We start from the raw sequence: 25,357 nt of genomic DNA, 5'->3' as shown, positions 1-25,357 counted from the left end.
GTGGAAGAAAGACCTCTCTGTTTGTAGTACTGTGACTAATTGGACAAGAGTTTTGTCCAACATGTAATTTTCCTCAAACCCCAACCATGGAAATATCTGTAGGACGCATGCATGGGGTGAGTGAAAGAAACATATTTTCTCTTTCATCAACTTCTGACTCTGTAAAAATACTGCTATTGTAAACCACTAATCTAACTTTGGGTTGAGGAAATCCTGTGGGGTGGGGGGTGGGAACTGTTTGTCTTGTTCGGTCTTGTCACTTGTTTCCTTGTCCATGTGTACCTGTTTTGTGTACCTAATTGAAAATAATAAAAACGTGATCACAAAAAAATAAGTCTAAACAAACAAAGCTTAGTTAGTAGAGCTGAGGATCTGTTGGGCATCCATAGAAAAAGTATAGGCTACTAGGTTTTAGAGAAGAGAAAACAAAGTGTCAAACATCAGAATGCAAAAGCAAAACACCCATATTCCACTCATATATTGCAAGTATATAACTTCCATTGTGATAAAGACAAACATGATTTAATACTATGTGTATCATGTGATGGTTTTCTCGTGTAGGATTCTGAAAGACAACAGGTATCTGAGGAACATCCATGAAGATGCCTTTGAGGGAGCGTCAGGGCCAACTGTGCTGTAAGTGAATACTTCCTTATGTAACATTCACCTTCAATACAGTCCATTCCTATAATATAATCATCCCACTAGGCACAGTTATCAATTCAACGTCTATTCCACGTTGGTTCCACATCATTTCATTGAAATGACGTGGAAACAACGTGATTCAACCAGGAGCTGATCATGGACTACAGGAAACGGAGGGCCGAGCACGGCCCCATTCACATCAACGGGGCTGTAGTGGAGTGGGTCAAGAGCTTCAAATTCCTCAGTGTCCACATCACTAAGGATCTATCATGGTCCACACATACCAACACAGTCGTGAAGAGGGCATGACACCGCCTCTTCCCCCTAAAGATGCTGAAAAGATTTGGCATGTGTCCTCAGATCCACAAAAAGTTTTGAAGCTGCACCGTTGAGAGCATCTTGACTGGCTGTGTCACCGCTTGGTATGGCAACTACTTGGCATCAAACTGCAAGGCGCTACAGAGGGTAGTGTGTACATTGCAGTACATCACTGGGGCCGAGCTCCCTGCAATCCAGGACCTCGATACCAGGAGGTGTCAGAGGAAGGCCCTAAAAATTGTCAAAGACTCCAGCCACCGAAGTCATAGACTGTTCTCTCTGCTACCGCACAGCAAGCGGTACCGATGCACCTAGTCTGGAACCAACAGGACCCTGAACAGCTTCTACCCTCAAGCAAAAAGACTGCTAAATACTTAGTTAAATAGTTAACCAAATAACCTACCTGGACTATCGGCATTGACCCTTTTTGCGCAAACCTTTTTTGACACACTGGTACCATTTGTACTGGTACCCTTTGTACTGGTACCATTTGTACTGGTACCATTTGTACTGGTACCATTTGCATATAGCCAAGTTATCGTATAGGCAACTCATTGTGTATCTACAGTATTATTACTTTTATTATTATTATTATTATTGTATTTTATTTCTCTATCTTCTTTCTCTCTGCATTGTTGGGAAGGGCACGTAAGTAAGCATTTCACTGTTAGTCCACACCTGTTGTTTACGAAGCATGTGACAAATAAAAATGTATTTTATTTGTGTGCCCAGTGGGATTCTTCCTGCCACACTGACCTCCATAGAGCCCCAGTATTTCCTATTTCCCTATCTATAACTGGCAACGTCAAAGATACACATTAGTTATACAGTACATATAAAGATTACATGGACACTAAATCTGACTACTGAGACCTGTTATCATAGAGACCTTGTGGTTTATGGTGTGTAATACAATGGGTGGGTCTAATCCTGGAGAGGTTTCTTAATGATTATTCATTAAAAATTCAATAAAACAAGTTTGATGCTTGTTGACACAGGCATGCTGTAATCTATACTGAACAAAAATATAAACACAACATGTCAAATGTTGTTCCCATGATTCATGAAATAAAAGATCCTAGAAAAGTCCAATCTGCAGGTCGCAAAATTGCGCCGGAAGAAATGTCAGCAGTGTTCGGGCGCCCAACCAATTATCCTCCTGATTCCTGCTTAAAAGCAAAAATTAAAGCAGGAAGCACCAGTGACTCAGTCTATAAAAACGTGGTCAGATGAAGCAGATGCTAAACTACAGGACTGTTTTTCTATCACAGACTGGAACATGTTCCGGGATTCTTCCGATGGCATTGAGGAGTACACCACATCAGTCATTGGCTTTATCAATAAGTGCATTGAGGACGTCGTCCCCACAGTGACTGTACGTACATACGCCAATCAGAAGCCATGGATTACAGGCAACATTCGCACTGCGCTAAATGGTAGAGCTGCCGCTTTCAAGGCGCGGGACTCTAACCCGGAAGCTTAAAAGATATCCTGCTATGCCCTGTGACGAACCATCAAACTGTCACGGGTGTCGTTGGTGAATGAGGACCAAAATGCAGCAGGTACGTGTATGCTCATATTTAGATTTATTAACTTTCAAAATAACACTCCAAAACAACAAAACACGAAAGCGAACGAACAACAAACAGTCTGGTAAAGCCTAGGGCTGAACACAGAACAATCACCCACAAAACACAAACACAAACACACCCTCATATGAGACTCTCAATCAAAGGCAGATAGAAAACACCTGCCTTCAACTGAGAGTCCCAACACCAATTCACCAGACATAGAAACAGACATACTAGACTCCACATAGAAATACCTAAACATAAACCAACACCCGGAATTACTAAAACAAACACCCTTAAACCAAACACCACCCTGAACCACATAAAACAAATACCCTCTGTCACGCCCTGACCAAACTACAAACAATTAACCTTATATACTGGCCAGGACGTGACAGTACCCCCCCCTTAAAGGTGCTACCCCAGAAGCACCTTAAAAACAAAAACAAAACAAAAAATACCCCCAAACAATACCTAAAAGAAAAATTCCCCCTTACTAAAGGGAGGGAAGGGAGGGTGGCTGCCGTCAACGACGGCACTGTGCTACACCCCCCCTCCCCAACCCACCTATATTGGAGGCGGCTCAGGTTCTGGCCGTTCCAGGCAGTCTGGCAGTTCGGGGCAGTCTGGCGGCTCGGGGCAGTCTGGGCAGTCTGTCAGCTCGGGGCAGTCTGGGCAGTCTGTCAGCTCGGGGCAGTCTGGGCAGTCTGTCAGCTCGGGGCAGTCTGGGCAGTCTGTCAGCTCGGGGCAGTCTGGGCAGTCTGTCAGCTCGGGGCAGTCTGGGCAGTCTGTCAGCTCGGGGCAGTCTGGGCAGTCTGTCAGCTCGGGGCAGTCTGGGCAGTCTGTCAGCTCGGGGCAGTCTGGGCAGTCTGGCCACTCCGGCAGGTCAGGGCAGTCTGGCAAATCCGGCAGGTCAGGGCAGTCTGGCCACTCCGGCAGGTCAGGGCAGTCTGGCCACTCCGGCAGGTCAGGGCAGTCTGGCCACTCCGGCAGGTCAGGGCAGTCTGGCCACTCCGGCAGGTCAGGGCAGTCTGGCCACTCCGGCAGGTCAGGGCAGTCTGGCAAATCCGGCAGGTCAGGGCAGTCTGGCAAATCCGGCAGGTCAGGGCAGTCTGGCAAATCCGGCAGGTCAGGGCAGTCTGGCATCTCCGGCAGGTCAGCGCAGTCTGGCCACTCCGGCAGGTCAGCGCAGTCTGGCAAATCCGGCAGGTCAGCGCAGTCTGGCCACTCCGGCAGGTCAGCGCAGTCTGGCCACTCCGGCAGTTCAGCGCAGTCTGGCCACTCCGGCAGTTCAGCGCAGTCTGGCCACTCCGGCAGTTCAGCGCAGTCTGGCCACTCCGGCAGTTCAGCGCAGTCTGGCCACTCCGGCAGTTCAGCGCAGTCTGGCCACTCCGGCAGTTCAGCGCAGTCTGGCCACTCCGGCAGTTCAGCGCAGTCTGGCCACTCCGGCAGTTCAGCGCAGTCTGACCACTCCGGCGACTGTTGACTGACGGGCAGCTCCGGCGACTGTTGACTGACGGGCAGCTCCGACGACTGTTGACTGACGGGCAGCTCCGACGACTGTTGACTGACGGGCAGCTCCGACGACTGTTGACTGACGGGCAGCTCCGACGACTGTTGACTGGCGGGCAGCTCCGACGACTGTTGACTGGCGGGCAGCTCCGACGACTGTTGACTGGCGGGCAGCTCCGACGACTGTTGACTGGCGAGGCTGGGTTTACGCACTTGCCGTTTAGTGCGGGGAGCGGGAACAGGACGAGTCGGACTGGGTGGACGCACTTCCGGGTCCGCACGAGAGACAGGAGCTGGAAACCCAGGGCTATGGAGGCGCACAGCCGGTCTAGATCTTACCTCCTGCACAACCCGCCTTGGCTCGATGGAACTAGTAGCCCTGCACGAGCGGAGTGCTCGTACAGGGCAGACTGGGCTGTGCAGGGGCTTGATGGTAGCCGTGCGTAGAGCGGGAGTTGGGTAGCCTGGTCCTCGGAGGCGTACCGGCGACCAGATGCGCTGCGCAGGCATCCTCCTACCAGGCTGGATGCCCGCTCTAGCACGGCACCTGCGAGGGGCTGGAATAACTCGCACCGGACTGTGCGTGCGTATGGGTGAGATATTGCGCTTCTCAGCGAAACATGGCACTCCCCACCTCATACGCTCCTCCATATAACCACGAGTAGCTGGCTTCCGGCTCTTCCCTCGCCTAGCCAAACTACCCGTGTGCCCCCCCAAAAAAAATTCTTGGGGGTGCCTCTCGTGCTTCTCCCTCAGCGCGTCCACTCTGGCCTCGTACCAACGCCTCTCTGCCTTGGCTGCTTCTATTTCCCACTGCGGGCGGCGATACTCCCCAGCCTGATGCCAAGGTCCGGCCCCGTCCAGAACTTCTTCCCAAGTCCACTTCTCCCGCCAGTCCAACTCGAACGCCTTCTGCTCCTTCCTCTGCTGCTTGGTCCTTTGGTGGTGGGTGATTCTGTCACGGGTGTCGTTGGTGAATGAGGACCAAAATGCAGCAGGTACGTGTATGCTCATATTTAGATTTATTAACTTTCAAAATAACACTCCAAAACAACAAAACACGAAAGCGAACGAACAACAAACAGTCTGGTAAAGCCTAGGGCTGAACACAGAACAATCACCCACAAAACACAAACACAAACACACCCTCATATGAGACTCTCAATCAAAGGCAGATAGAAAACACCTGCCTTCAACTGAGAGTCCCAACACCAATTCACCAGACATAGAAACAGACATACTAGACTCCACATAGAAATACCTAAACATAAACCAACACCCGGAATTACTAAAACAAACACCCTTAAACCAAACACCACCCTGAACCACATAAAACAAATACCCTCTGTCACGCCCTGACCAAACTACAAACAATTAACCTTATATACTGGCCAGGACGTGACACAAACAGACAAAGCATCAATACAGGGCTAAGATTGAATCATACTACACCGTCTCTGACACTCGTCTTACGTGGCAGGGCTTGCAAACTATTACAGACTGCAAAGGGAAGCACAGCCGCGAGCTGCCCAGTGACACGAGCCTACCAGACGAGCTAAATCACTTCTATGCTCGCTTCGAGGCAAGAAACACTGAGGCATGCATGAGAACATCAGCTGTTCCGGACGACTGTTTGATCACGCTCTCCGTAGCCGACGTGAGTAAGACCTTTAAACAGGTCAACATACACAAGGCTGCGGGGCCAGACAGATTACCAGGATGTGTGCTCCGGGCATGTGCTGACAACTGGCAGGTGTCTTCACTGACATTTTCAACATGTCCTTGATTGAGTCTGTAATACCAACATGTTTCAAGCAGACCACCATAGCCCCTGTGCCCAAGAACACAAAGGCAACCTGCCTAAATGACTACAGACCCGTAGCACTCATGTCCAAAGCCATGAAGTGCTTTGAAAGGCTGGTAATGGCTCACATCAACACCATTATCCCAGAAACCCTAGACCCACTCCAATGTGCATACCGCCCAAACAGATCCACAGATGATGCAATCTCTATTGCACTCCACACTACCCTTTCCCACCTGGACAAAAGGAACACTTATGTGACAATGCTATTCATTGACTACAGCACAGCGTTTAACACCATAGTACCCTCAAAGCTCATCACTAAGCTAAGGATCCTGGGACTAAACACCTCCCTCTGCAACTGGATCCTGGACTTCCTGACGGGCCGCCCCCAGGTGGTGAGGGTAGGTAGCAACACATCTGCCACGCTGATCCTCAACACTGGAGCTCCCCAGGGGTGCGTGCTCAGTCTCCTCCTGTACTCCCTGTTCACCCACGACTGCATGGCCAGGCACGACTCCAACACCATCATTAAGTTTGCAGACGACACAACAGTGGTAGGCCTGATCACCGACAACAACGAGACAGCCTATAGGGAGGAGGTCAGAGACCTGGCCGGGTGGTGCCAGAATAACAACCTATCCCTCAACGTAACCAAGACTAAGGAGATGATTGTGGACTACAGGGAATGGAGGACCGAGCACACCCCCATTCTCATCGGCGGGGCTGTAGTGGAGCAGGTTGAGAGCTTCAAGTTCCTTGGTGTCCACATCAACAACAAACTAGAATGGTCCAAACACACCAAGACAGTCGTGAAGAGGGTACAACAAAACCTATTCCCCCTCAGGAAACTAAAAAGATTCGGCATGGGTCCTGAGATCCTCAAAAGGTTCTACAGCTGCAACATCGAGAGCATCCTGACTGGTTGCATCACAAACTGGTACGGCAATTGCTCGGCCTCTGACCGCAAGGCACTACAGAGGGTAGTGCGTACGGCCCAGTACATCACTGGGGCAAAGCTTCCTGCCATCCAGGACCTCTACACCAGGCAGTGTCAGAGGAAGGCCCTAAAAATTGTCAAAGACCCCAGCCAGCCCAGTCATAGACTGTTCTCTCTACTACCGCATGGCAAGCGGTACCGGAGTGCCAAGTCTAGGACAAAAATGCTTCTTAACAGTTTTTACCCCAAAGCCATAAGACGACTGAACAGGTTACCAAACGGCTACCCAGGCTATTTGCATTGTGTGCCCCCCCCCAACCCCTCTTTTTACGCTGCAGCTACTCTGTTTATCATATATGCATAGTCACTTTAACTATACATTCATGTACATACTACCTCAATTGGGCCGGCCAACCAGTGTCACCGCACATTGGCTAACCGGGCTATCTGCATTGTGTCCCACCCACCACACGCCAACCCCTCTTTTACGCTACTGCTACTCTCTGTTCATCATATTTGCATAGTCACTGTAACCCTATCGACATGTACATACTACCTCAATCAGCCTGACTAACCGGTGTCTGTATGTAGCCTCGTTACTTTTATAGCCTCGCTACTGTATATAGCCTGTTTTTTTACTGTTGTTTTATTTATTTTCCTACCTATTGTTCACTTAATACCTTTTTTGCACTATTGGTTAGAGCCTGTAAGTAAGCATTTCACTGTAAGGTCAACACCGGTTATATTTGGCACATGTGACAAATAAACTTTGATTTGATTTGAATGATAACAAAGGGAACACAGCTGAGGGATGGCGCTGGGGAAATGTAACCACTCAAACTCCTGAACAGATCAGCTTTAATATTGCAGTTTCATGAGCTGAAATAAATGATCCCCGAATATTTTCCATATGCATAAAAAACTATTCTACACAAATTTCTTCTTTGACAAGATAATCCATCCACCTGACAGGTGTAGCATATCAAGAAGCTGATTCAACAGCATGATCATTACACAGGTGCACTTTGTGCTGGGGTCAATAAAAGGCCACTAAAATGTGCAGTTTTGGCACACAACACAATGCCAGGCGTTGTCTCAAGTTGAGGGAGTGTGCAATTGGCATACTGACTGCAGGAATGTCCGCCAGAGCTGTTGCCAGAGAATTGAATGTTAATTTCCCTACCATAAGCCGCCTCTAACATCGTTTGGCAGTACGTCCAACCGGCCTCACAACCGCAGACCACGTGTAACCACGCCAGCCCAGGACCTCCACATCCTGCTTCTTCACCTGTGGGGATCGTCTGAGATCAGCCATCCGGACAGCTGATGAAACTATGGGTTTGCAGAACCAACGAATTTCTGCACAAATGGTCAGAAACTGCATCAGGGAAGCTCATCTGCATGCTCATCATTCTCACCAGGATCTTGACCTGACTGCAGTTCTGCGTCGTAACCGACTTCAGTGGGCAAATGCTCACTGTGACCAACAGATGCATACCTGTATTCCCAGTCATGTGAAATTCATAGGTTGGGGCCTAATGAATTTATTTCAATTGACAGATTTTCCTCTATGAACTGTAACTCTTTGAAATTGTTGCATGTTGCGTTTATATTTTTGTTCAGTGTATATACACAATTTGGCAGCCAGGTCTCCTTCTGTATTTGTTAGATTGTAATGGTATGTTGTCTAGTCTTGTTGTATTGTTTGTTTGCATCCTGCTTGACATTGTTAAAAACAAAAGAGTGTAAAAGTTTGTTAAGGTGAAAGTTTAGTGTTAGGTCTCAGGGGTAGGTAGCCCGAGCGGCTAAGGAGTTGTACCTGTAGCCGAAAGGTCGCCTTCTGGATTCCCGGACTAGGCGCTGGGAAAAAAAGGGAGAAATTGATCTGGCAACTGGAGAGCTGCTGGGTTCATATCCTAATAATAATCCCCTACCATTGGGCTCTTGAGCAAGGCCTTTAACCACACAACATGCTCTCCATCCAGGGGTGCTGCACTGCAGCTTTACCCTGTGCTACTCTCAACTGTGTGATGTGTGGGAGGGGTTGAGAAATGAAGAGAGCAGAAGATCATTTTCCATTGTTCACTGTAACTATGGACAATAAAGTTACATTGTAACAGGTAGGAAAAAATGTGTCAACATTTGACTTAGGTGTTTCCTGTATCTTGTTGTGTGTGTTGCCCAGTGACGTCTCCTCCACAGCTCTCGACACACTCCCCCGTCGAGGCTTGGAACATTTAAAGGTCCTGATTGCCCGTTCTACCCCCTACCTGAAGACTCTACCTCCTCTAGAAAGCCTCCTAGAGCTGGAGGTGGCAGAGGTCACTTACCCCAGCCACTGCTGTGCCTTCCACACCTGGCGACGCAAAGACAAGTAGGTATACATCCATAAATATTTCAAAAACTAAAAGCATTGTATTTGGGACAAATCATTCACTAAACCCTAAACCTCAACTAAATATTGTAATAAATAATGTGAAAATTTAGCAAGTTGGGGTGACCAAACTGCTTGGAGTGTAAACTGTCATGGTCAAAACATGTTGATACACCAGTAGCTAAGATGGGGAGAAGTCTGTCCATAATAAAGCTTTTTTAACAACACCATCAACAAGGCAGGTCCTACAGGCCACAGTTTTGTCGCACCTGCACTACTGTTCAGTCGTGTGGTCAGGTGCCACAAAGAGAGACCTCGAAAAATTACAATTGGTTCAGAACTGGGGAGCACGGCTGGCCCTTAAATGTACACGGAGAGCTAGCATTAATAATACACATGTCAATCTCTCATGGCTCAAAGTGCAGGATGGATTGAGTTCATCACTACCAGTTATTGTAAGAAGTGTTGACATGCTGAATGCACTGAGGTGTCTGTCTAAACTACTAGCACACAGCTCAGATACTCATGCATACCCCACAAGACATGCCACCAAGGGTCTCTTCACAATCCCCAAGTCAAGAACAGACTATGGGAGGTGCACAGTACTACATAGAGCCATGGTTACATGGAACTCTCTTCCACATCAGGTAACTGATGCAAGCAGTAGAATCAGATAAAAAAAAAAAAACATTTAAAAAAACACCTGATGGAACACACATACACATGATAACACATGCACGTACACATGGATGTTGTATTGTAATTACAGTTGAAGTCGGAAGTTTACATACACCTAAGCCAAATACATTTAAACTCAGTTTTTCACAATTCCTGACATTTAATCCTAGTAAACATTCCCTGTTTTAGGTCAGTTAGGATCACCACTCTATTTTAAGAATGTGAAATGTCAGAATAATAGTAGAAAGAATGATGTATTTCAGCTTTTATTTCTTTCATCACATCCCCAGTGGGTCAGAAGTTTACATACACTCAATTAGTATTTGGTAGCATTGCCTTTAAATTGTTTAACTTGGGTAAAATGTTTTGGGTAGCCTTCCACAAGCTTCCCACAATAAATTGGGTGAATTTTGGCCCGTTCCTCCTGACAGAGCTGGTGTAACTGAATCAGGTTTGTAGGCCTCCTTGCTCACACACGCTTTTTCAGTTCTGCCGACAAATTTTCTATAGGATTGAGGTCAGGGCTTTGTGATGGCCACTCCAATACCTTGACTTTGTTGTCCTTAAGCCATTTTGACACAACTTCGGAAGTATGCTTGGGGTCATTGTCCATTTTGAAGACCCATTTGCGACCAAGCTTTAACTTCCTGACTGATGTCTTGAGATGTTGCTTCAATATATCCACATAATTGTACTTCCTCATGATGCCATCTATTTTGTGAAGTGCACCAGTCCCTCTTGCAGCAAAGCACTCCCACAACATAATGCTGCCACCCCTGTGCTTCATGGTTGGGACGGTGTTCTTCGGCTTGCAAGCCTCCCCCTTTTTCCTCCAAACATAACGATGGTCATTGTGGTCAAACAGTTCCATTTTTGTTTCATCAGACCAGAGGACATTTCTCCAAAAAGTACAATCTTTGTCCCCATGTGCAGTTGCAAACCATAGTCTGGCTTTTTTATGGCGGTTTTGGAGCAGTGGCTTCTTCCTTGCTGAGCGGCCTTTCTGGTTATGTCGATATTGGATTCGTTTTACTGTGGATATAGATACTTTGTACCCGTTTCCTCCAGCATCTTCACAAGGTCCTTTGCTGTTGTTCTGGGATTGATTTGCACTTTTCCCACCAAAGTACAGTGAGGGAAAAAAGTATTTGATCCCCTGCTGATTTTGTATGTTTGCCCACTGACAAAGAAATGATCAGTCTATAATTTTAATGGTAGGTTTATTTGAACAGTGAGAGACAGAATAACAACAAAAAAATCCAGAAAAACGCATGTCAAAAATGTTATAAATTCAATTGCATTTTAATGAGGGAAATAAGTATTTGACCCCCTCTCAATCAGAAAGATTTCTGGCTCCCACGTGTCTTTTATACAGGTAACGAGCTGAGATTAGGAGCACACTCTTAAAGGGAGTGCTCCTAATCTTAGTTTGTTACCTGTATAAAATACACCTGTCCACAGAAGCAATCAATCAATCAGATTCCAAACTCTCCACCACGGCCAAGACCAAAGAGCTCTCCAAGGATGTCATGGACAAGATTGTAGACCTACACAAGGCTGGAATGGGCTACAAGACCACCGCCAAGCAGCTTGGTGAGAAGGTGACAACAGTTGGTGCGATTATTCGCAAATTGAAGAAACACAAAAGAACTGTCAATCTCCCTCGGCCTGGGGCTCCATGCAAGATCTCACCTCGTGGAGTTGCAATGATCATGAGAACGGTGAGGAATCACCAATGAGTGTTTTGCCACCAAGTACTAAGTCATGTTTTGCAGAGGGGTCAAATACTTATTTCCCTCATTAACATTTACATTTACGTCATTTAGCAGACGCTCTTATCCAGAGCGACTTACAAATTGGTGCATTCACCTTATGATATCCAGTGGAACAACCACTTTACAATAGTACATCTATATCTTTTTTTTTCGTTTTCGGGGGGGGGGGGGGGTTAGGATTACTTTATCCTATCCCAGGTATTCCTTAAAGAGGTGGGGTTTCAGGTGTCTCCGGAAGGTGGTGATTGACTCCGCTGTCCTGGCGTCGTGAGCGAGCTTGTTCCACCAAATGCAAATCAATTTATAACATTTTTGACATGTTTTTCTGGATTTTTTGTTGTTGTTATTCTGTCTCTCACTGTTCAAATAAACCTACCATTAAAATTATAGACTGATCATTTCTTTGTCAGTGGGCAAACGTACAAAATCAGCAGGGGATCAAATACTTTTTCCCCCTCACTGTATGTTCATCTCTAGGAGACAGAACGCGTCTCCTACCTGAGCAGTATGACAGCTGCGTGGTCTCATGGTGTTTATACTTGCGTACTATTGTTTGTGCAGATGAACGTGGTACCTTCAGGCGTTTGGAAATTGCTCCCAAGGATGAACCAGACTTGTGGAGGTCTACCATTTTTTTCTGAGGTCTTGGCTGATTTCTTTAGATTTTCTCATGATTTTCTCATGATGTCAAGCAAAGAGGCACTGAGTTTGAAGGTTGGCCTTTAAATGCATCCACAGGTATATCTCCAATTGACTCAAATGATGTCAATTAGCCTATCAGAAGCTTCTATAGCCATGACATAATTTTCTGGAATTTTCCAAGTTGTTTATTAAAGGCACAGTCAACTTAGTGTATGTAAACTTCTGACCCACTGGAATTGTGATACAGTGAATGATAAGTGAAATAATCTGTCTGTAAACAATTGTTGGAAAAAGTACCTGTGTCATGCACAAAGTAGATGTCCTAACCGACTTGCCAAAACTATAGTTTGCTAACAAGGAATTTGTGGAGTGGTTGAAAAATGAGTTTTAATGACTCCAACCTAAGTGTATGTAAACTTCCCTGTAGCTCAATTGGTAGAGCATGGTGTTTGCAACACCAGGGTTGTGGGTTCGATTCCCACGGGGGGCCAGCACAGAAAAATAATGTATGAAATGTATGCATTTACTACTGTAAGTCGCTCTGGATAAGGGCGTCTGCTAAATGACTAAAATGTAAATGTAAAAAATGTAAACTTCTGATTTCAACTGTATGTGGTAGTGGCCTGAGGGAACACACTAATTGTATTGGGTAAAGTGTTAGGAAATGTCATGTAATATTTGAAATTGTATATAACAGCCTTAACCTTTTTAGGATAGGGGGCAGTATTTTCACGGCCGGATAAAAAACGTACCGATTTAATCTGGTTATTACTCCTGCCCAGAAACTAGAATATGCATATAATTATTTGATTTGGATAGAAAACACCCTAAAGTTTCTAAAACTGTTTGAATGGTGTCTGTGAGTATAACAGAACTCATATGGCAGGCCAAAACCTGAGAAGATTCTATATGGGAAGTGCCCTGTCTGACCATTTCTTGGCCTTCTGTACCCTCTTTATCGAAAATAGAGGATCTCTGCTGTACCGTGACATTTTCTAAGGCTCCCATAGGCTCTCAGAAGGCGCCAGAACGTTGAATGATGACTCTGCAGTCCCTGGGCGAAAAACAGTAGGGTTTTTGGAAAGTGGTCGTTCTGAGAACAATGACACTGGTGCGCGCGTGCATGTGAAGACTCCATTTTCTATTTTCAGTGTTTGAACGAAAACAAGGTCTCCCGGTTGGAATATTATCACTATTTTACGAGACAAATCACATAAAAATTGATTTTAAACAGCGTTTGACATGCTTCGAAGTACGGTAATGGAATATTTTGACATTTTTTGTCACGATATGCGCCGGCGCTTCACCCTTCGGATAGTGTCTTGAATGCAAGAACAAAACGCAGCTATTAGGATATAACTATGGATTATTTGGAACCAAAACAACATTGGGTGTTGAAGTAGAAGTCCTGGGAGTGCATTCTGACGAAGAACAGCAAAGGTAATCCAATTTTTCTTATAGTAAATCTGAGTTTGGTGAGTGCCAAACTTGGTGGGTGTCAAAATAGCTAGCCATGATGGCCGGGCTATCTACTCAGAATATTGCAAAATGTGCTTTCACCGAAAAGCTATTTTAAAATCGGACACCGCGATTGCATAAAGGAGTTCTGTATCTATAATTCTTAAAATAATTGTTATGTTTTTTGTGAACGTTTATCGTGAGTAATTTAGTAAATTCACCGGAAGTTTTCGGTGGGTATGCTAGTTCTGAACGTCACATGCTAATGTAAAAAGCTGGTTTTTGATATAAATATTAACTGGATTGAACAAAACATGCATGTATTGTATAACATAATGTCCTAGGAGTGTCATCTGATGAAGATCATTAACCTCTTGAGGATATCCTACCACTGGGGGCGCCACAGCGCATTTTGGAAAAAATTCGTTCCCATTTTCAACGGCCTACTAATCAAACTCAGAAGCTAGGACATGCATATACTTATTTTATATGGATAGAAAACACCCTAAAGTTTCTAAAACTGTTTGAATGGTGTCTGTGAGTATAACAGTCAAAACCCCGAGACCGATTGAACCAGGAAGTGGGATTCTGAATTGTGGACTCGACTTCACAGCCTTCCCTGCAATTCACAACGTGAAAAATTGATAATTGAGCACTTTCCAGTGCTTCCACTAGATGTCCCCAGTCTTTACAAAGTGTTTTGAGGCTTCTGCTGTCGAAACTCAGTGAAGGAGACGATGTGGCAATTGGTCATAGTAGGAGGGCCATCAGCATTGTGACGTCGGTGGCCGTGTCTGCCCCCACCTTTGGAAACGTTTTGAAACACAATGAAATCGTCCCACTCGAATCTTATTGGCTCTCTTGTTGAAACAGGCCCTGAAGATTAATGTTATACAACGTTTGACATGTTTGAACGAACCTAAAGGAGGGAAAAAATATTTTTCGTATGCCAGCTCCCGCGCACGGATCAGTATTTGGCAACAGCCTTCGGACGCGCTAACAACAGCAAGCTAATGGAACATAAAGGATGGACTTTTTTGACCGAAAATACATTTGTCGTGGACCTGGGATTCCTGGAAGTGCTTTCTGATGAAGACAACTAAAGGTGAGGGATTATTGGCAATATTATACAAGATCAGATGTGATGTGCGATTGTTCCAAGATGGCGACGAGCTAGGCTTTCTAGCTCATTTTCTGAGTATCGCATCCCCTTTTATCTCAAAGTGTGATTACCCTGTAAAGTTAATTTAAAATCTGTTTTGACGGGTGTTTTCAAGAGATATTCATCTATAAATGTTAGACTGACAATATAAAATAAAAAAATCGTTTTCGAATAGTAATTTATAAAATTGTAGCACTGTTTCCCGGGACGCATTTTATGGGAAAATAGTTAGTCAACGTCAGGTGCCGATGTAAAATGCTGTTTTTATATAGAAATATGACCTTTATTGAACAAAAGATTGCATGCTGTGTGTAACATGATGTCCTAGGTGTGTCATCTGATGACGTTTGTAAAAGGTTAGTGCTGCATTTAGCTGTTTTTTGGTTATATGTGATGCATGTGCTTGGTCGGAAAATTCATATGATGCTACTTTTACCATGTACTCCTCTAACATAATCTAATATTGTGCTTTTCCTGTAAAACCTTTTTGAAATCGGACAACGAGGGTCGATTCAAGAGAGGTGTATCTATAAAACGATATGAGACAGTCCTATATTTGAAAAAATATATATATAGAATTTCGTTATGCTAATGTCGCTAGGAGTTATTCGCTGGAAAATGATCCCGCTAACGGGATGAGACGCTCAAGAGGTTTTAAAGGATAGTGCTGCATTTAGCTGTGGTTTTGGTTTTTGTGACATTATATGCTAGCTTGAAAAATGGGTGTGTGATTATTTCTGGCTGGGTACTCTCCTGACATAATCTAATGTTTTGCTTTCGTTGTAAAGCCTTTTTCAAATCGGACAATGTGGTTACATAAAGGAGAGTCTTGTCTTTAAAATGGTGTAAAATAGTCATATGTTTGAAAAATTGACGTTTTGGGATTTTTGAGGCGTTTGTAATTCGCGCCACGCTCTATCATTGGATATTGGCGAGGCGTTCCGTAGCGGAACATCTAGATGTAAGAGGTTTTAATGTTGCTGGACCCCAGGAAGAGTAGCTGCTGCCGTGGATCCTTAATAAATACAAATACACATAGGTGCTCATTACAGGTACACACAAAGGTTGACACTCAAGGGTCTTCTCTAACCTTTTCTCTTTATCCATCCAAAGGGAAAAAGTTGTCCGTGCACTCTCTCCGAACCTCAGAAGGCTGTGTGATGACGATGATGAAATCATGTAAGACAATATTTCCACTATGTATCAGGGGAAAGTTCTGTTATCAGGCTTTCGAAAATGGTTTTCCCTTGATTGCCCATTTTCTTTTTGGGGGGCGGTTTCTACCTCTACACCTTACGTTGATCAAATCCATGTTGTCTTCCCCTTTTCTACAGGGACCACTCAGCAGACAATGTGACAGACCTGTACGACATCAACCTCCAATACCCAGACCTGCAGCTGAGCCTTTGTCCTGGACCTTTCCAGTGCACCCCGGAGTCCGACGCCTTCAACCCCTGTGAGGACTTGCTGGGGTACTCCTTCCTCCGCTCAGTCACCTGGCTCATCACTGTGTTTGCTGTGGCTGGGAACATGGCCGTGCTGGTCGTACTGATCATCAGGTAAAGGGAGAGAAAAGAGATTTAGGATTAGAGTGGAGTGGTCAATGTCATAGACCTGCATGTCTCTGGACAAGTGTGCGGATAATGCCAACCATCTTTGTCAGGGATAGATTCCAAACCAATTGAATTGGAATGAATGAATGGATAGTAATCTATTTCATTCTATAGGAAAGAGTGTACTCAACTCTTATCCTCTTGCGTAAACTGACAATGTGTGGTCTACTAAGAAATGTTGCTTGAATAAGAAAAATATAATTAAAACAATGCTTTAATTGCAATTTATATTCAAGAAATTGATTATCTTTTTGAAATTTTTGATCATTCTGCTCACCAGCCACCAGAAGCTCAATGTCTCTCGGTTCCTGATATGTAACCTGGCATTCGCAGACCTCTGCATGGGGGTCTACCTCCTCCTTATTGCAGCCACGGACTACCACTCACGCAAGGTACGTAGCCCAAAGGCTTAGAGAGGTATATCAGAAGGTCACTTGTTCAAGTCTCAAGTTGGGCTATGAAAAGATGGGGACTGAACTGGCTTCTGTATGGCTGTTCTTCTCAGTTCAGTACATTACTACCAACCACCTACCATTGAACCCTTGAGCAAGGCACGACTTAACCCCTAAACTTCTCCAGGGGGGCTGCACTGCGGCTGACCCTGTAATGCTTGCTTTGCAATGTTTATATTTCTGTAATGACCCTTTCCTATTTGGACACTAAAGTTGTATTGTATTTCATTGTAGGAGTTCTAGTCTATATCCAATAATAAAGTGGTATTGTATTGTAGGAGTTCTAGTCTATATCCAATAATAAAGTTGTATTTTATTGTAACAGTTCTAGTCTATATCCAATAATAAAGTTGTATTTTAGTGTAGGAGTTCTAGTCCATATCCAAAGATAAACCTGGCTACTCCTACCCCGGTCAACAGCCCTGCACCCCCCGCAGCTACTTGCCCAAGCCTCCCCCATTTCTCCTTCACCCAAATCCAGATGGCCGATGTTCTGAAAGAGCTGCAAAATCTGGACCCCTTCAAATCAGCCGGGCTAGACAATCTGGACCCTCTCTTTCTAAAATGATACGCCGTAATTGTTGCAACCCCTATTACAAGCCTGTTCAACCTCTCTTTCGTATCGTCTGAGATCCCCAAAGATTGGAAAGCTGCCATGGTCATCCCCCTCTTCAAAGGGGGAGACACTCTAGACCCAAACTGTTACAGACCTATATCCATCCTACCCTGCCTTTCTAAGGTCTTTGAAAGCCAAGTTAACAAACAGATCACCGACCATTTTGAATCCCACCATACCTTCTCCGCTATGCAATCTGGTTTCCGAGCTGGTCATGGGTGCACCTCAGCCACGCTCAAGGTCCTAAACGATATCATAACCGCCATCAACAAGAGACAATACTGTGCAGCTGTATTCACCGACCTGGCCAAGGCTTTCGACTCTGTCAATCACCACATTCTTGTCAGGCAGACTCAACAGCCTTGGTCTCTCAAATGACTGCCTCGCCTGGTGGAGGAGGGGCTGTTGTCCGGACCTCTGGCAGTCTCTATGGGGGTGCCACAGGGTTCAATTCTCGGGCCGACTCTTTTCTCTGTATACATCAATGATGTCACTCTTGCTGCTGGTGATTCTCTGATCCACCTCTACGCAGACGACACCATTCTGTATACTTTTGGCCCTTCTTTGGACACTGTGTTAACTAACCTCCAGATGAGCTTCAATGCCATACAACTCTCCTTCCGTGGCCTCCAACTGCTCTTAAATGCAAGTTAAACTAAATGCATGCTCTTCAACCAATCGCTGCCCGCACCTGCCCGCCCGTCCAGCATCACTACTCTGGATGGTTCTGACTTAGAATATGTGGACAACTACAAATACCTAGGTGTCTGGTTAGATTGTAAACTCTCCTTCCAGACTCACATTAAGCATCTCCAATCCAAAATTAAATCTAGAATCTGCTTCCTATTTTGCAACAAAGCCTCCTTCACTCATGCTGCCAAACATACCCTCGTAAAACTGACTATCCTACCAATCCTTGACTTCGGCGATGTCATTTACAAAATAGCCTCTAACACTCTACTCAGCAAATTGGATGCAGTTTATCACAGTGCCATCCGTTTTGTCACCAAAGCCCCATATGCTACCCACCACTGCGACCTGTATGCTCTCATTGGCTAGCCCTCGCTTCATATTTGTCGCCAAACCCACTGGCTCCAGGACATCTATAAGTCTTTGCTAGGTAAAGCCCCGCCTTATCTCAGCTCACTGGTCACCATAGCAGCACCCACCCGTAGCACGTGCTCCAGCAGGTATATTTCACTGGTCACCCCCAAAGCCAATTCCTCCTTTGGCCGCCTTTCCTTCCAGTTCTCTGCTGCCAATGACTGGAACGAATTGCAAAAATCACTGAAGCTGGAGACTCATATCTCCTTCTCTAACTTTAAGCACCAGCTGTCAGAGCAGCTCACAGATCACTGCACCTGTACATAGCCCATCTGTAAATAGCCCATCCAACTACCTCATCCCCATACTGTTATTTTTTGTTGTTGTTGCTCCTTTGCACCCCAGTATCTCTACTTGCACGTTCATCTTCTGCACATCTATCACTCCAGTGTTTAATTGCTAAATTGTAATTATTTCACCACTGTGGCCTATTTATTGCCTTACCTCCCTTATCTTACCTCATTTGCACACACTGTATAGACTTTTCTATTGTGTTATTGACTGTATGTTTGTTTATTCCACGTGTAACTCTGTGTTGTTTGTGTCGCACTGCTTTGCTTTATCTTGGCCAGGTCGCAGTTGTAAATGAGAACTTGTTCTCAACTGGCCTACCTGGTTAAATAAAGGTGAACTAAAATAAAAAATAAAAATGTTGTATTTTATTGTAGGAGTTCTAGTCCATATCCAATAATAAAGTTGTATTGTATTTATATTGTATGAGTTCCAGTCCATATCCAATAATAAAGTTGTATTTATATTGTAGGAGTTCCAGTCCATATCCAATAATAAAGTTGTATTTATATTGTAGGAGTTCCAGTCCATATCCAATAATAAAGTTGTATTTATATTGTAGGAGTTCTAGTCCATATCCAATAATAAAGTTGTATTGTATTTATATTGTATGAGTTCTAGTCCATATCCAATAATAAAGTAGTATTGTATGAGTTCTAGTCCATATCCAATAATAAAGTTGTATTGTAGGAGTTCAAGTCCATATCCAAAAAGAAAGTTGTATTGTATTGTAGGAGTTCTAGTCCATATCCAATAATAAAGCTGTATTTGTATTGTAGGAATACTACAACCACGCCACGTTCTGGCAGACTGGTGCGGGCTGTGGCGTGGCAGGGTTCCTGACGGTGTTCGCCAGCGAGCTGTCGGTCTACACGCTGACCATGATAACGTTAGAGCGGTGGCACACCATCACCAACGCCATGCACAAGAACAAGAGGCTGCGGCTGAGGCATGTGGTAGCCATGATGGCTGGGGGGTGGGGCTTCTCCCTATTGGCCGCTCTGCTTCCTGTCCTCGGGGTCAGCAGCTACACTAAGGTCAGCAGAATTTGAAAATATACATTGAACAAAAATATAAACGCAACATGTAAAGTGTTGGTCCCATGTTTCATGAGCTGAAATAAAAGATCCCATACATTTTCCATATGCACAAGAAGCTTATTTCTCTCAAAATGTGTGCACAAATCTGTTTACATCACTGTTAGTTCGCATTTCTCCTTTGCCAAGATAATCCATCCACCTGACAAGTGTGGCATATCAAGAAGATGATTTAACAGCACGATCATTACACACTTTGTGCTGGGGACAATAAAAGGCCACTCTAAACTGTGCAGTTTTGTCATACAACACAATGTCACAGATGTCTCAAGTTTTGAGGGAGCATGCAATTGGCATGCTGACTGCAGGAATATCCACCAGAGCTGTTTCCAGAGAATTTTATGTTAATTTCTCTACCATAAGCCGCCTCCATTTTCTCTACCACTTCCAACCGGGCTCACAACGTATTCCATCATGTGGGCAAGAAGTTTGCTGTTAGCAGTGGGGTTATGGTATGGGCAGGCAGTCAATGGCAATTTGAATGCACAAGATACTGTGATGAGATCCTGAGGCCCATTGTCCTGCCATTACCTCATGTTTCAGCATGATAATGCATGGCCCAATGTCGCAAGGATCTTTACATATAACTTCGAATCTGAAAATGGCCTAGTTTTTCCATGGCCTGCATACTCACCAGACCAGTCACCCATTGAGCATGTTTGGGATGCTCTCGATCAACGAGTACGACAGCGTGTTCCAGTTCCGCCAATATCCATCAATTTTGCACAGCCATTGAAGAGGAGTGGGACAACATTCCACAGGCCACAATCAACAGCCTGATCACCTCTATGCAAAGGACATGTGTCGCGCTGCATGAGGCAAATGGTGGTCACACCAGATACTGACTGTTTTTCTGATCCACACCCCTAACTTTTTTTATAAAGGTATCTGTGACCAACAGATGCATATTTGTATTCCCAGTCATGTGGAATCCATAGATTAGAGAGTAATGAATTAATTTCAACTAACTGATTTCCTTATATGAACTGCAACTCAGTAAAATCTTTGAAATTGTTGCATGTTGCGTTTATTTTTTTAATATTATGTTGGGTTTATGTTCAGTGTGTGTGTGTGTGTGTGTATATATATATATATATATATATATATATATATATATATATATATATATATATACACACACTGCTCAAAAAAATAAAGGGAACACTTAAACAACACAATGTAACTCCAAGTCAATCACACTTCTGTGAAATCAAACTGTCCACTTAGGAAGCAACACTGATTGACAATAAATTTCACATGCTGTTGTGCAAATGGAATAGACAACAGGTGGAAATTATAGGCAATTAGCAAGACACCCCCAATAAAGGAGTGGTTCTGCAGGTGGGGACCACAGACCACTTCTCAGTTCCTATGCTTCCTGGCTGATGTTTTGGTCACTTTTGAATACTGGCAGTGCTTTCACTCTAGTGGTAGCATGAGACGGAGTCTACAACCCACACAAGTGGCTCAGGTAGTGCAGCTCATCCAGGATGGCACATCAATGCGAGCTGTGGCAAGAAGGTTTGCTGTATCTGTCAGCGTAGTGTCCAGAGCATGGAGGCTCTACCAGGAGGCAGGCCAGTACATCAGGAGACGCGGAGGAGGCCGTAGGAGGGCAACAACCCAGCAGCAGGACCGCTACCTCCGCCTTTGTGCAAGGAGGAGCAGGAGAAGCACTGCCAGAGCCCTGCAAAATGACCTCCAGCAGGCCACAAATGTGCATGTGTCTGCTCAAACGGTCAGAAACAGACTCCATGAGGGTGGTATGAGGGCCCGACGTCCACAGGTGGGGGTTGTGCTTACAGCCCAACACCGTGCAGGACGTTTGGCATTTGCCAGAGAACACCAAGATTGGCAAATTCGCCACTGGCACCCTGTGCTCTTCACAGATGAAAGCAGGTTCACACTGAGCACGTGACAGACGTGACAGAGTCTGGAGACGCCGTGGAGAACGTTCTGCTGCCTGCAACATCCTCCAGCATGACCGGTTTGGCGGTGGGTCAGTCATGGTGTGGGGTGGCATTTCTTTGGGGGGCCGCACAGCCCTCCATGTGCTCGCCAGAGGTAGCCTGACCGCCATTAGGTACCGAGATGAGATCCTCAGACCCCTTGTGAGACCATATGCTGGTGCGGTTGGCCCTGGGTTCCTCCTAATGCAAGACAATGCTAGACCTCATGTGGCTGGAGTGTGTCAGCAGTTCCTGCAAGAGGAAGGCATTGATGCTATGGACTGGCCCGCCCGTTCCCCAGACCTGAATCCAATTGAGCACATCTGGGACATCATGTCTCGCTCCATCCACCAACGCCACGTTGCACCACAGACTGTCCAGGAGTTGGCGGATGCTTTAGTCCAGGTCTGGGAGGAGATCCCTCAGGAGACCATCCGCCACCTCATCAGGAGCATGCCCAGGCGTTGTAGGGAGGTCATACAGGCACATGGAGGCCACACACACTACTGAGCCTCATTTTGACTTGTTTTAAGGACATTACATCAAAGTTGGATCAGCCTGTAGTGTGGTTTTCCACTTTAATTTTGAGTGTGACTCCAAATCCAGACCTCCATGGGTTGATAAATTGGATTTCCATTGATTCTTTTTGTGTGATTTTGTTGTCAGCACATTCAACTATGTAAAGAAAAAAGTATTTAATAAGATTATTTCTTTCATTCAGATCTAGGATGTGTTGTTTAAGTGTTCGCTTTATTTTTTTGAGCAGTATATATATATATATATATATATATATATATATATATATATATATATATATATATATATATTTCCAAGTCACAGATTAAGCTTAGTCCTATACTATAAAGCACTTTCAATCTCCATTGAACATGCTTTTTAGACCAGGACAAGCCTTAATCTGTGAGGCTTTTTGTAAACCTGGGCCCGTATTCAAACATTCACTTTACACAGAACATGTGTTATATACTGTAGTAGATGAACATTCACAGCCTTTTTATTTCTGCTGTAAAATAACTTAATGACAATTGCTGATGTAAAACGGGCTTTATACATTTACTTGATTGACTTTCTTTGATATTTTATCCTCCAGGTGTCAATCTGCCTGCCCATGGACATCGAGTCCCTAGCCTCCCAGGTGTATGTTGTAGCCCTCCTCCTCCTCAACGTCACTGCCTTTTTCATCATCTGCTACTGCTACGTACGCATCTACCTGTCCATCCACAACCCCGACCTAGCAATCCGCCACGGTGACTCCAAGATCGCCAAGCGCATGGCCGTCCTAATCTTCACCGACTTCATCTGCATGGCACCCATCTCCTTCTTTGGCATCTTGGCGGCTCTCCGCATGCCCCTCATCACCGTCTCCCACTCCAAGATCCTGCTCGTCCTCTTTTACCCAATCAACTCCCTCTGTAACCCCTTCCTCTACACCATCTTTACTCGGTCGTTTCGGAAGGATATACGTTTGTTGTTGAGTCGCTGTAGTTTTTGCCATGCCAGAGCGGAGTTCTACAGGGCACAGAACCTGGAAGCACACACTATACCGCCTAAGGGTAGTACTACGTCCCCCAGAAAACATCACTCTTTCAGGTTCTACACCTACCACATCAAGATGCAAGGATGCTTTCTCTGCAATGGAGGCGGAGCAACATGACTAGTCTCAGTAAATCAGAACTGTGGGTAAAATCACATTTTACCCACAGGGTTGAATGACAACGAAAACAATTGTGTGTAAAAAATAAATATACAGAACCAGTCAAAAGTTTGGACAAGCCTACTCATTCAAGGGTTTTTCTTTATTTTTTCTATTTTCTACATTGTAGAATAATAGTGAAGACATCAAAACATTGAAATAACACAATCACGTAGTAACCAAAAAAGTGTTAAACAAATCAAAAAGGATGTTTGATTCTTCAAAGTAGCCACCCTTTGCATACTCTTGGCATTCTCTCAACCAGCTTCATGAGGTAGTCACCTGGAATGATTTTCCAACAGTCTTGAAGGAGTTCCCACATATGCTGAGCACTTGTTGGCTACTTTTCCATTTGCGGTCCAACTCATCCCCAACCATCTCAATTGGGTTGAGGTCAAGTCATCTGATACAGCACTCCATCACTCTCCTTCTTGGTCAAATAGCCCTTACACAGCCTGGAGGTGTGTTTTGGGTCATTGTCCTGTTGAAAAACAAATGATAGTCCCACTAAGTGCAAACCAGATGGGATGGCGTATCGCTGCAGAATGCTGTGGTAGCTATGCTGGTTAAGTGTGCCTTGAATTCTAAGTAAATCACTGACCATGTCAGCAGCAAAGCATCCCCACACCATCACACCTCCTCCGTACTGCTTCACGGTGGGAACCACACATACAGAGGTAATCCTTTCACCTACTCTGCGTCTCACAAAGACACGACGGTTGGAACCAAAAATCTCAAATTTGGACTGATCAGACCAAAGGACAGATTTCCAAATCAAATCAAATTCAAATCAAATGTATTTATATAGCCCTTCTTACATCAGCTGATATCTCAAAGTGCTGTACAGAAACCCAGCCTAAAACCCCAAACAGCAAGCAATGCAGGTGTAGAAGCACAGTGGCTAGGAAAAACTCCCTAGAAAGGCCAAAACCTAGAGAGGAACCAGGCTATGAGGGGTGGCCAGTCCTCTTCTGGCTGTGCCGGGTGGAGATTATAACAGCACATGGGCCAAGATGTTCAAATGTTCATAAATGACCAGCATGGTCAAATAATAATAATCATAGTAGTTGTCGAGGGTGCAACAAGTCAGTAACACAAGAGTAAGTGTCAGTTGGCTTTTTCATAGCCGATCTTTGAGAGTATCTCTACCGCTCCTGCTGTCTCTAGAGAGTTGAAAACAGCAGGTCTGGGACAGGTAGCACGTCCGGTGAACAGGTCAGGGTTCCAGCAGGTCTGGGACAGCAGATCTGGGACAGGTAGCACGTCCGGTGAACAGGTCAGGGTTCCATAGCCGCAGGCAGAACAGTTGGAACTGGAGCAGCATCATGGCCAGGTGAACTGGGGACAGCAAGGAGTCATCAAGCCAGGTAGTCCTGAGGCATGGTCCTAGGGTTCAAGTCCTCCGAGAGAGAGAAAGAAAGAGAAAAATAGAGAATTAGAGAGAGCATATTTAAATTCACACAAGACACCGGAAAAGACAAGAGAAATACTCCAGATGTGACAGACCCTAGCCACCCGACACATAAACTACTGCAGCATAAATACTGGAGGCTGAGACAGGAGGGGTCAGGAGACACTGTGACCCCATCCGATGAAACCCCCGGACAGGGCCACCGGTCTAATGTCCATTGCTCGTGTTTCTTGG

At 45.0% G+C, this 25,357-nt stretch overlaps 1 protein-coding gene across 1 annotated transcript in view; it reads left to right on the top strand.

Annotated features, from left to right (window-relative positions):
- Positions 1-23,673, top strand: part of LOC115200822 (lutropin-choriogonadotropic hormone receptor-like) — a 54,241-nt gene extending 30,568 nt beyond the window's left edge. Inside the window, exons 9-14 of the mRNA XM_029763948.1 lie at positions 562-636; positions 8,976-9,164; positions 16,214-16,438; positions 16,773-16,884; positions 19,735-19,992; positions 23,110-23,673. Coding sequence (XP_029619808.1) covers positions 562-636; positions 8,976-9,164; positions 16,214-16,438; positions 16,773-16,884; positions 19,735-19,992; positions 23,110-23,673 — 1,423 coding nt within the window. The remainder of the gene's footprint in view (positions 1-561; positions 637-8,975; positions 9,165-16,213; positions 16,439-16,772; positions 16,885-19,734; positions 19,993-23,109) is intronic.
- The last annotated feature ends 1,684 nt before the right edge of the window (positions 23,674-25,357 follow it).

This window comes from Salmo trutta, chromosome 10 (genome assembly GCF_901001165.1).
Source record: "Salmo trutta chromosome 10, fSalTru1.1, whole genome shotgun sequence".
Lineage (NCBI taxonomy): Eukaryota > Metazoa > Chordata > Actinopteri > Salmoniformes > Salmonidae > Salmo > Salmo trutta.
Note: the sequence above shows the minus strand (reverse complement) of the source record. Positions and strands in the feature narration are given on the sequence as shown.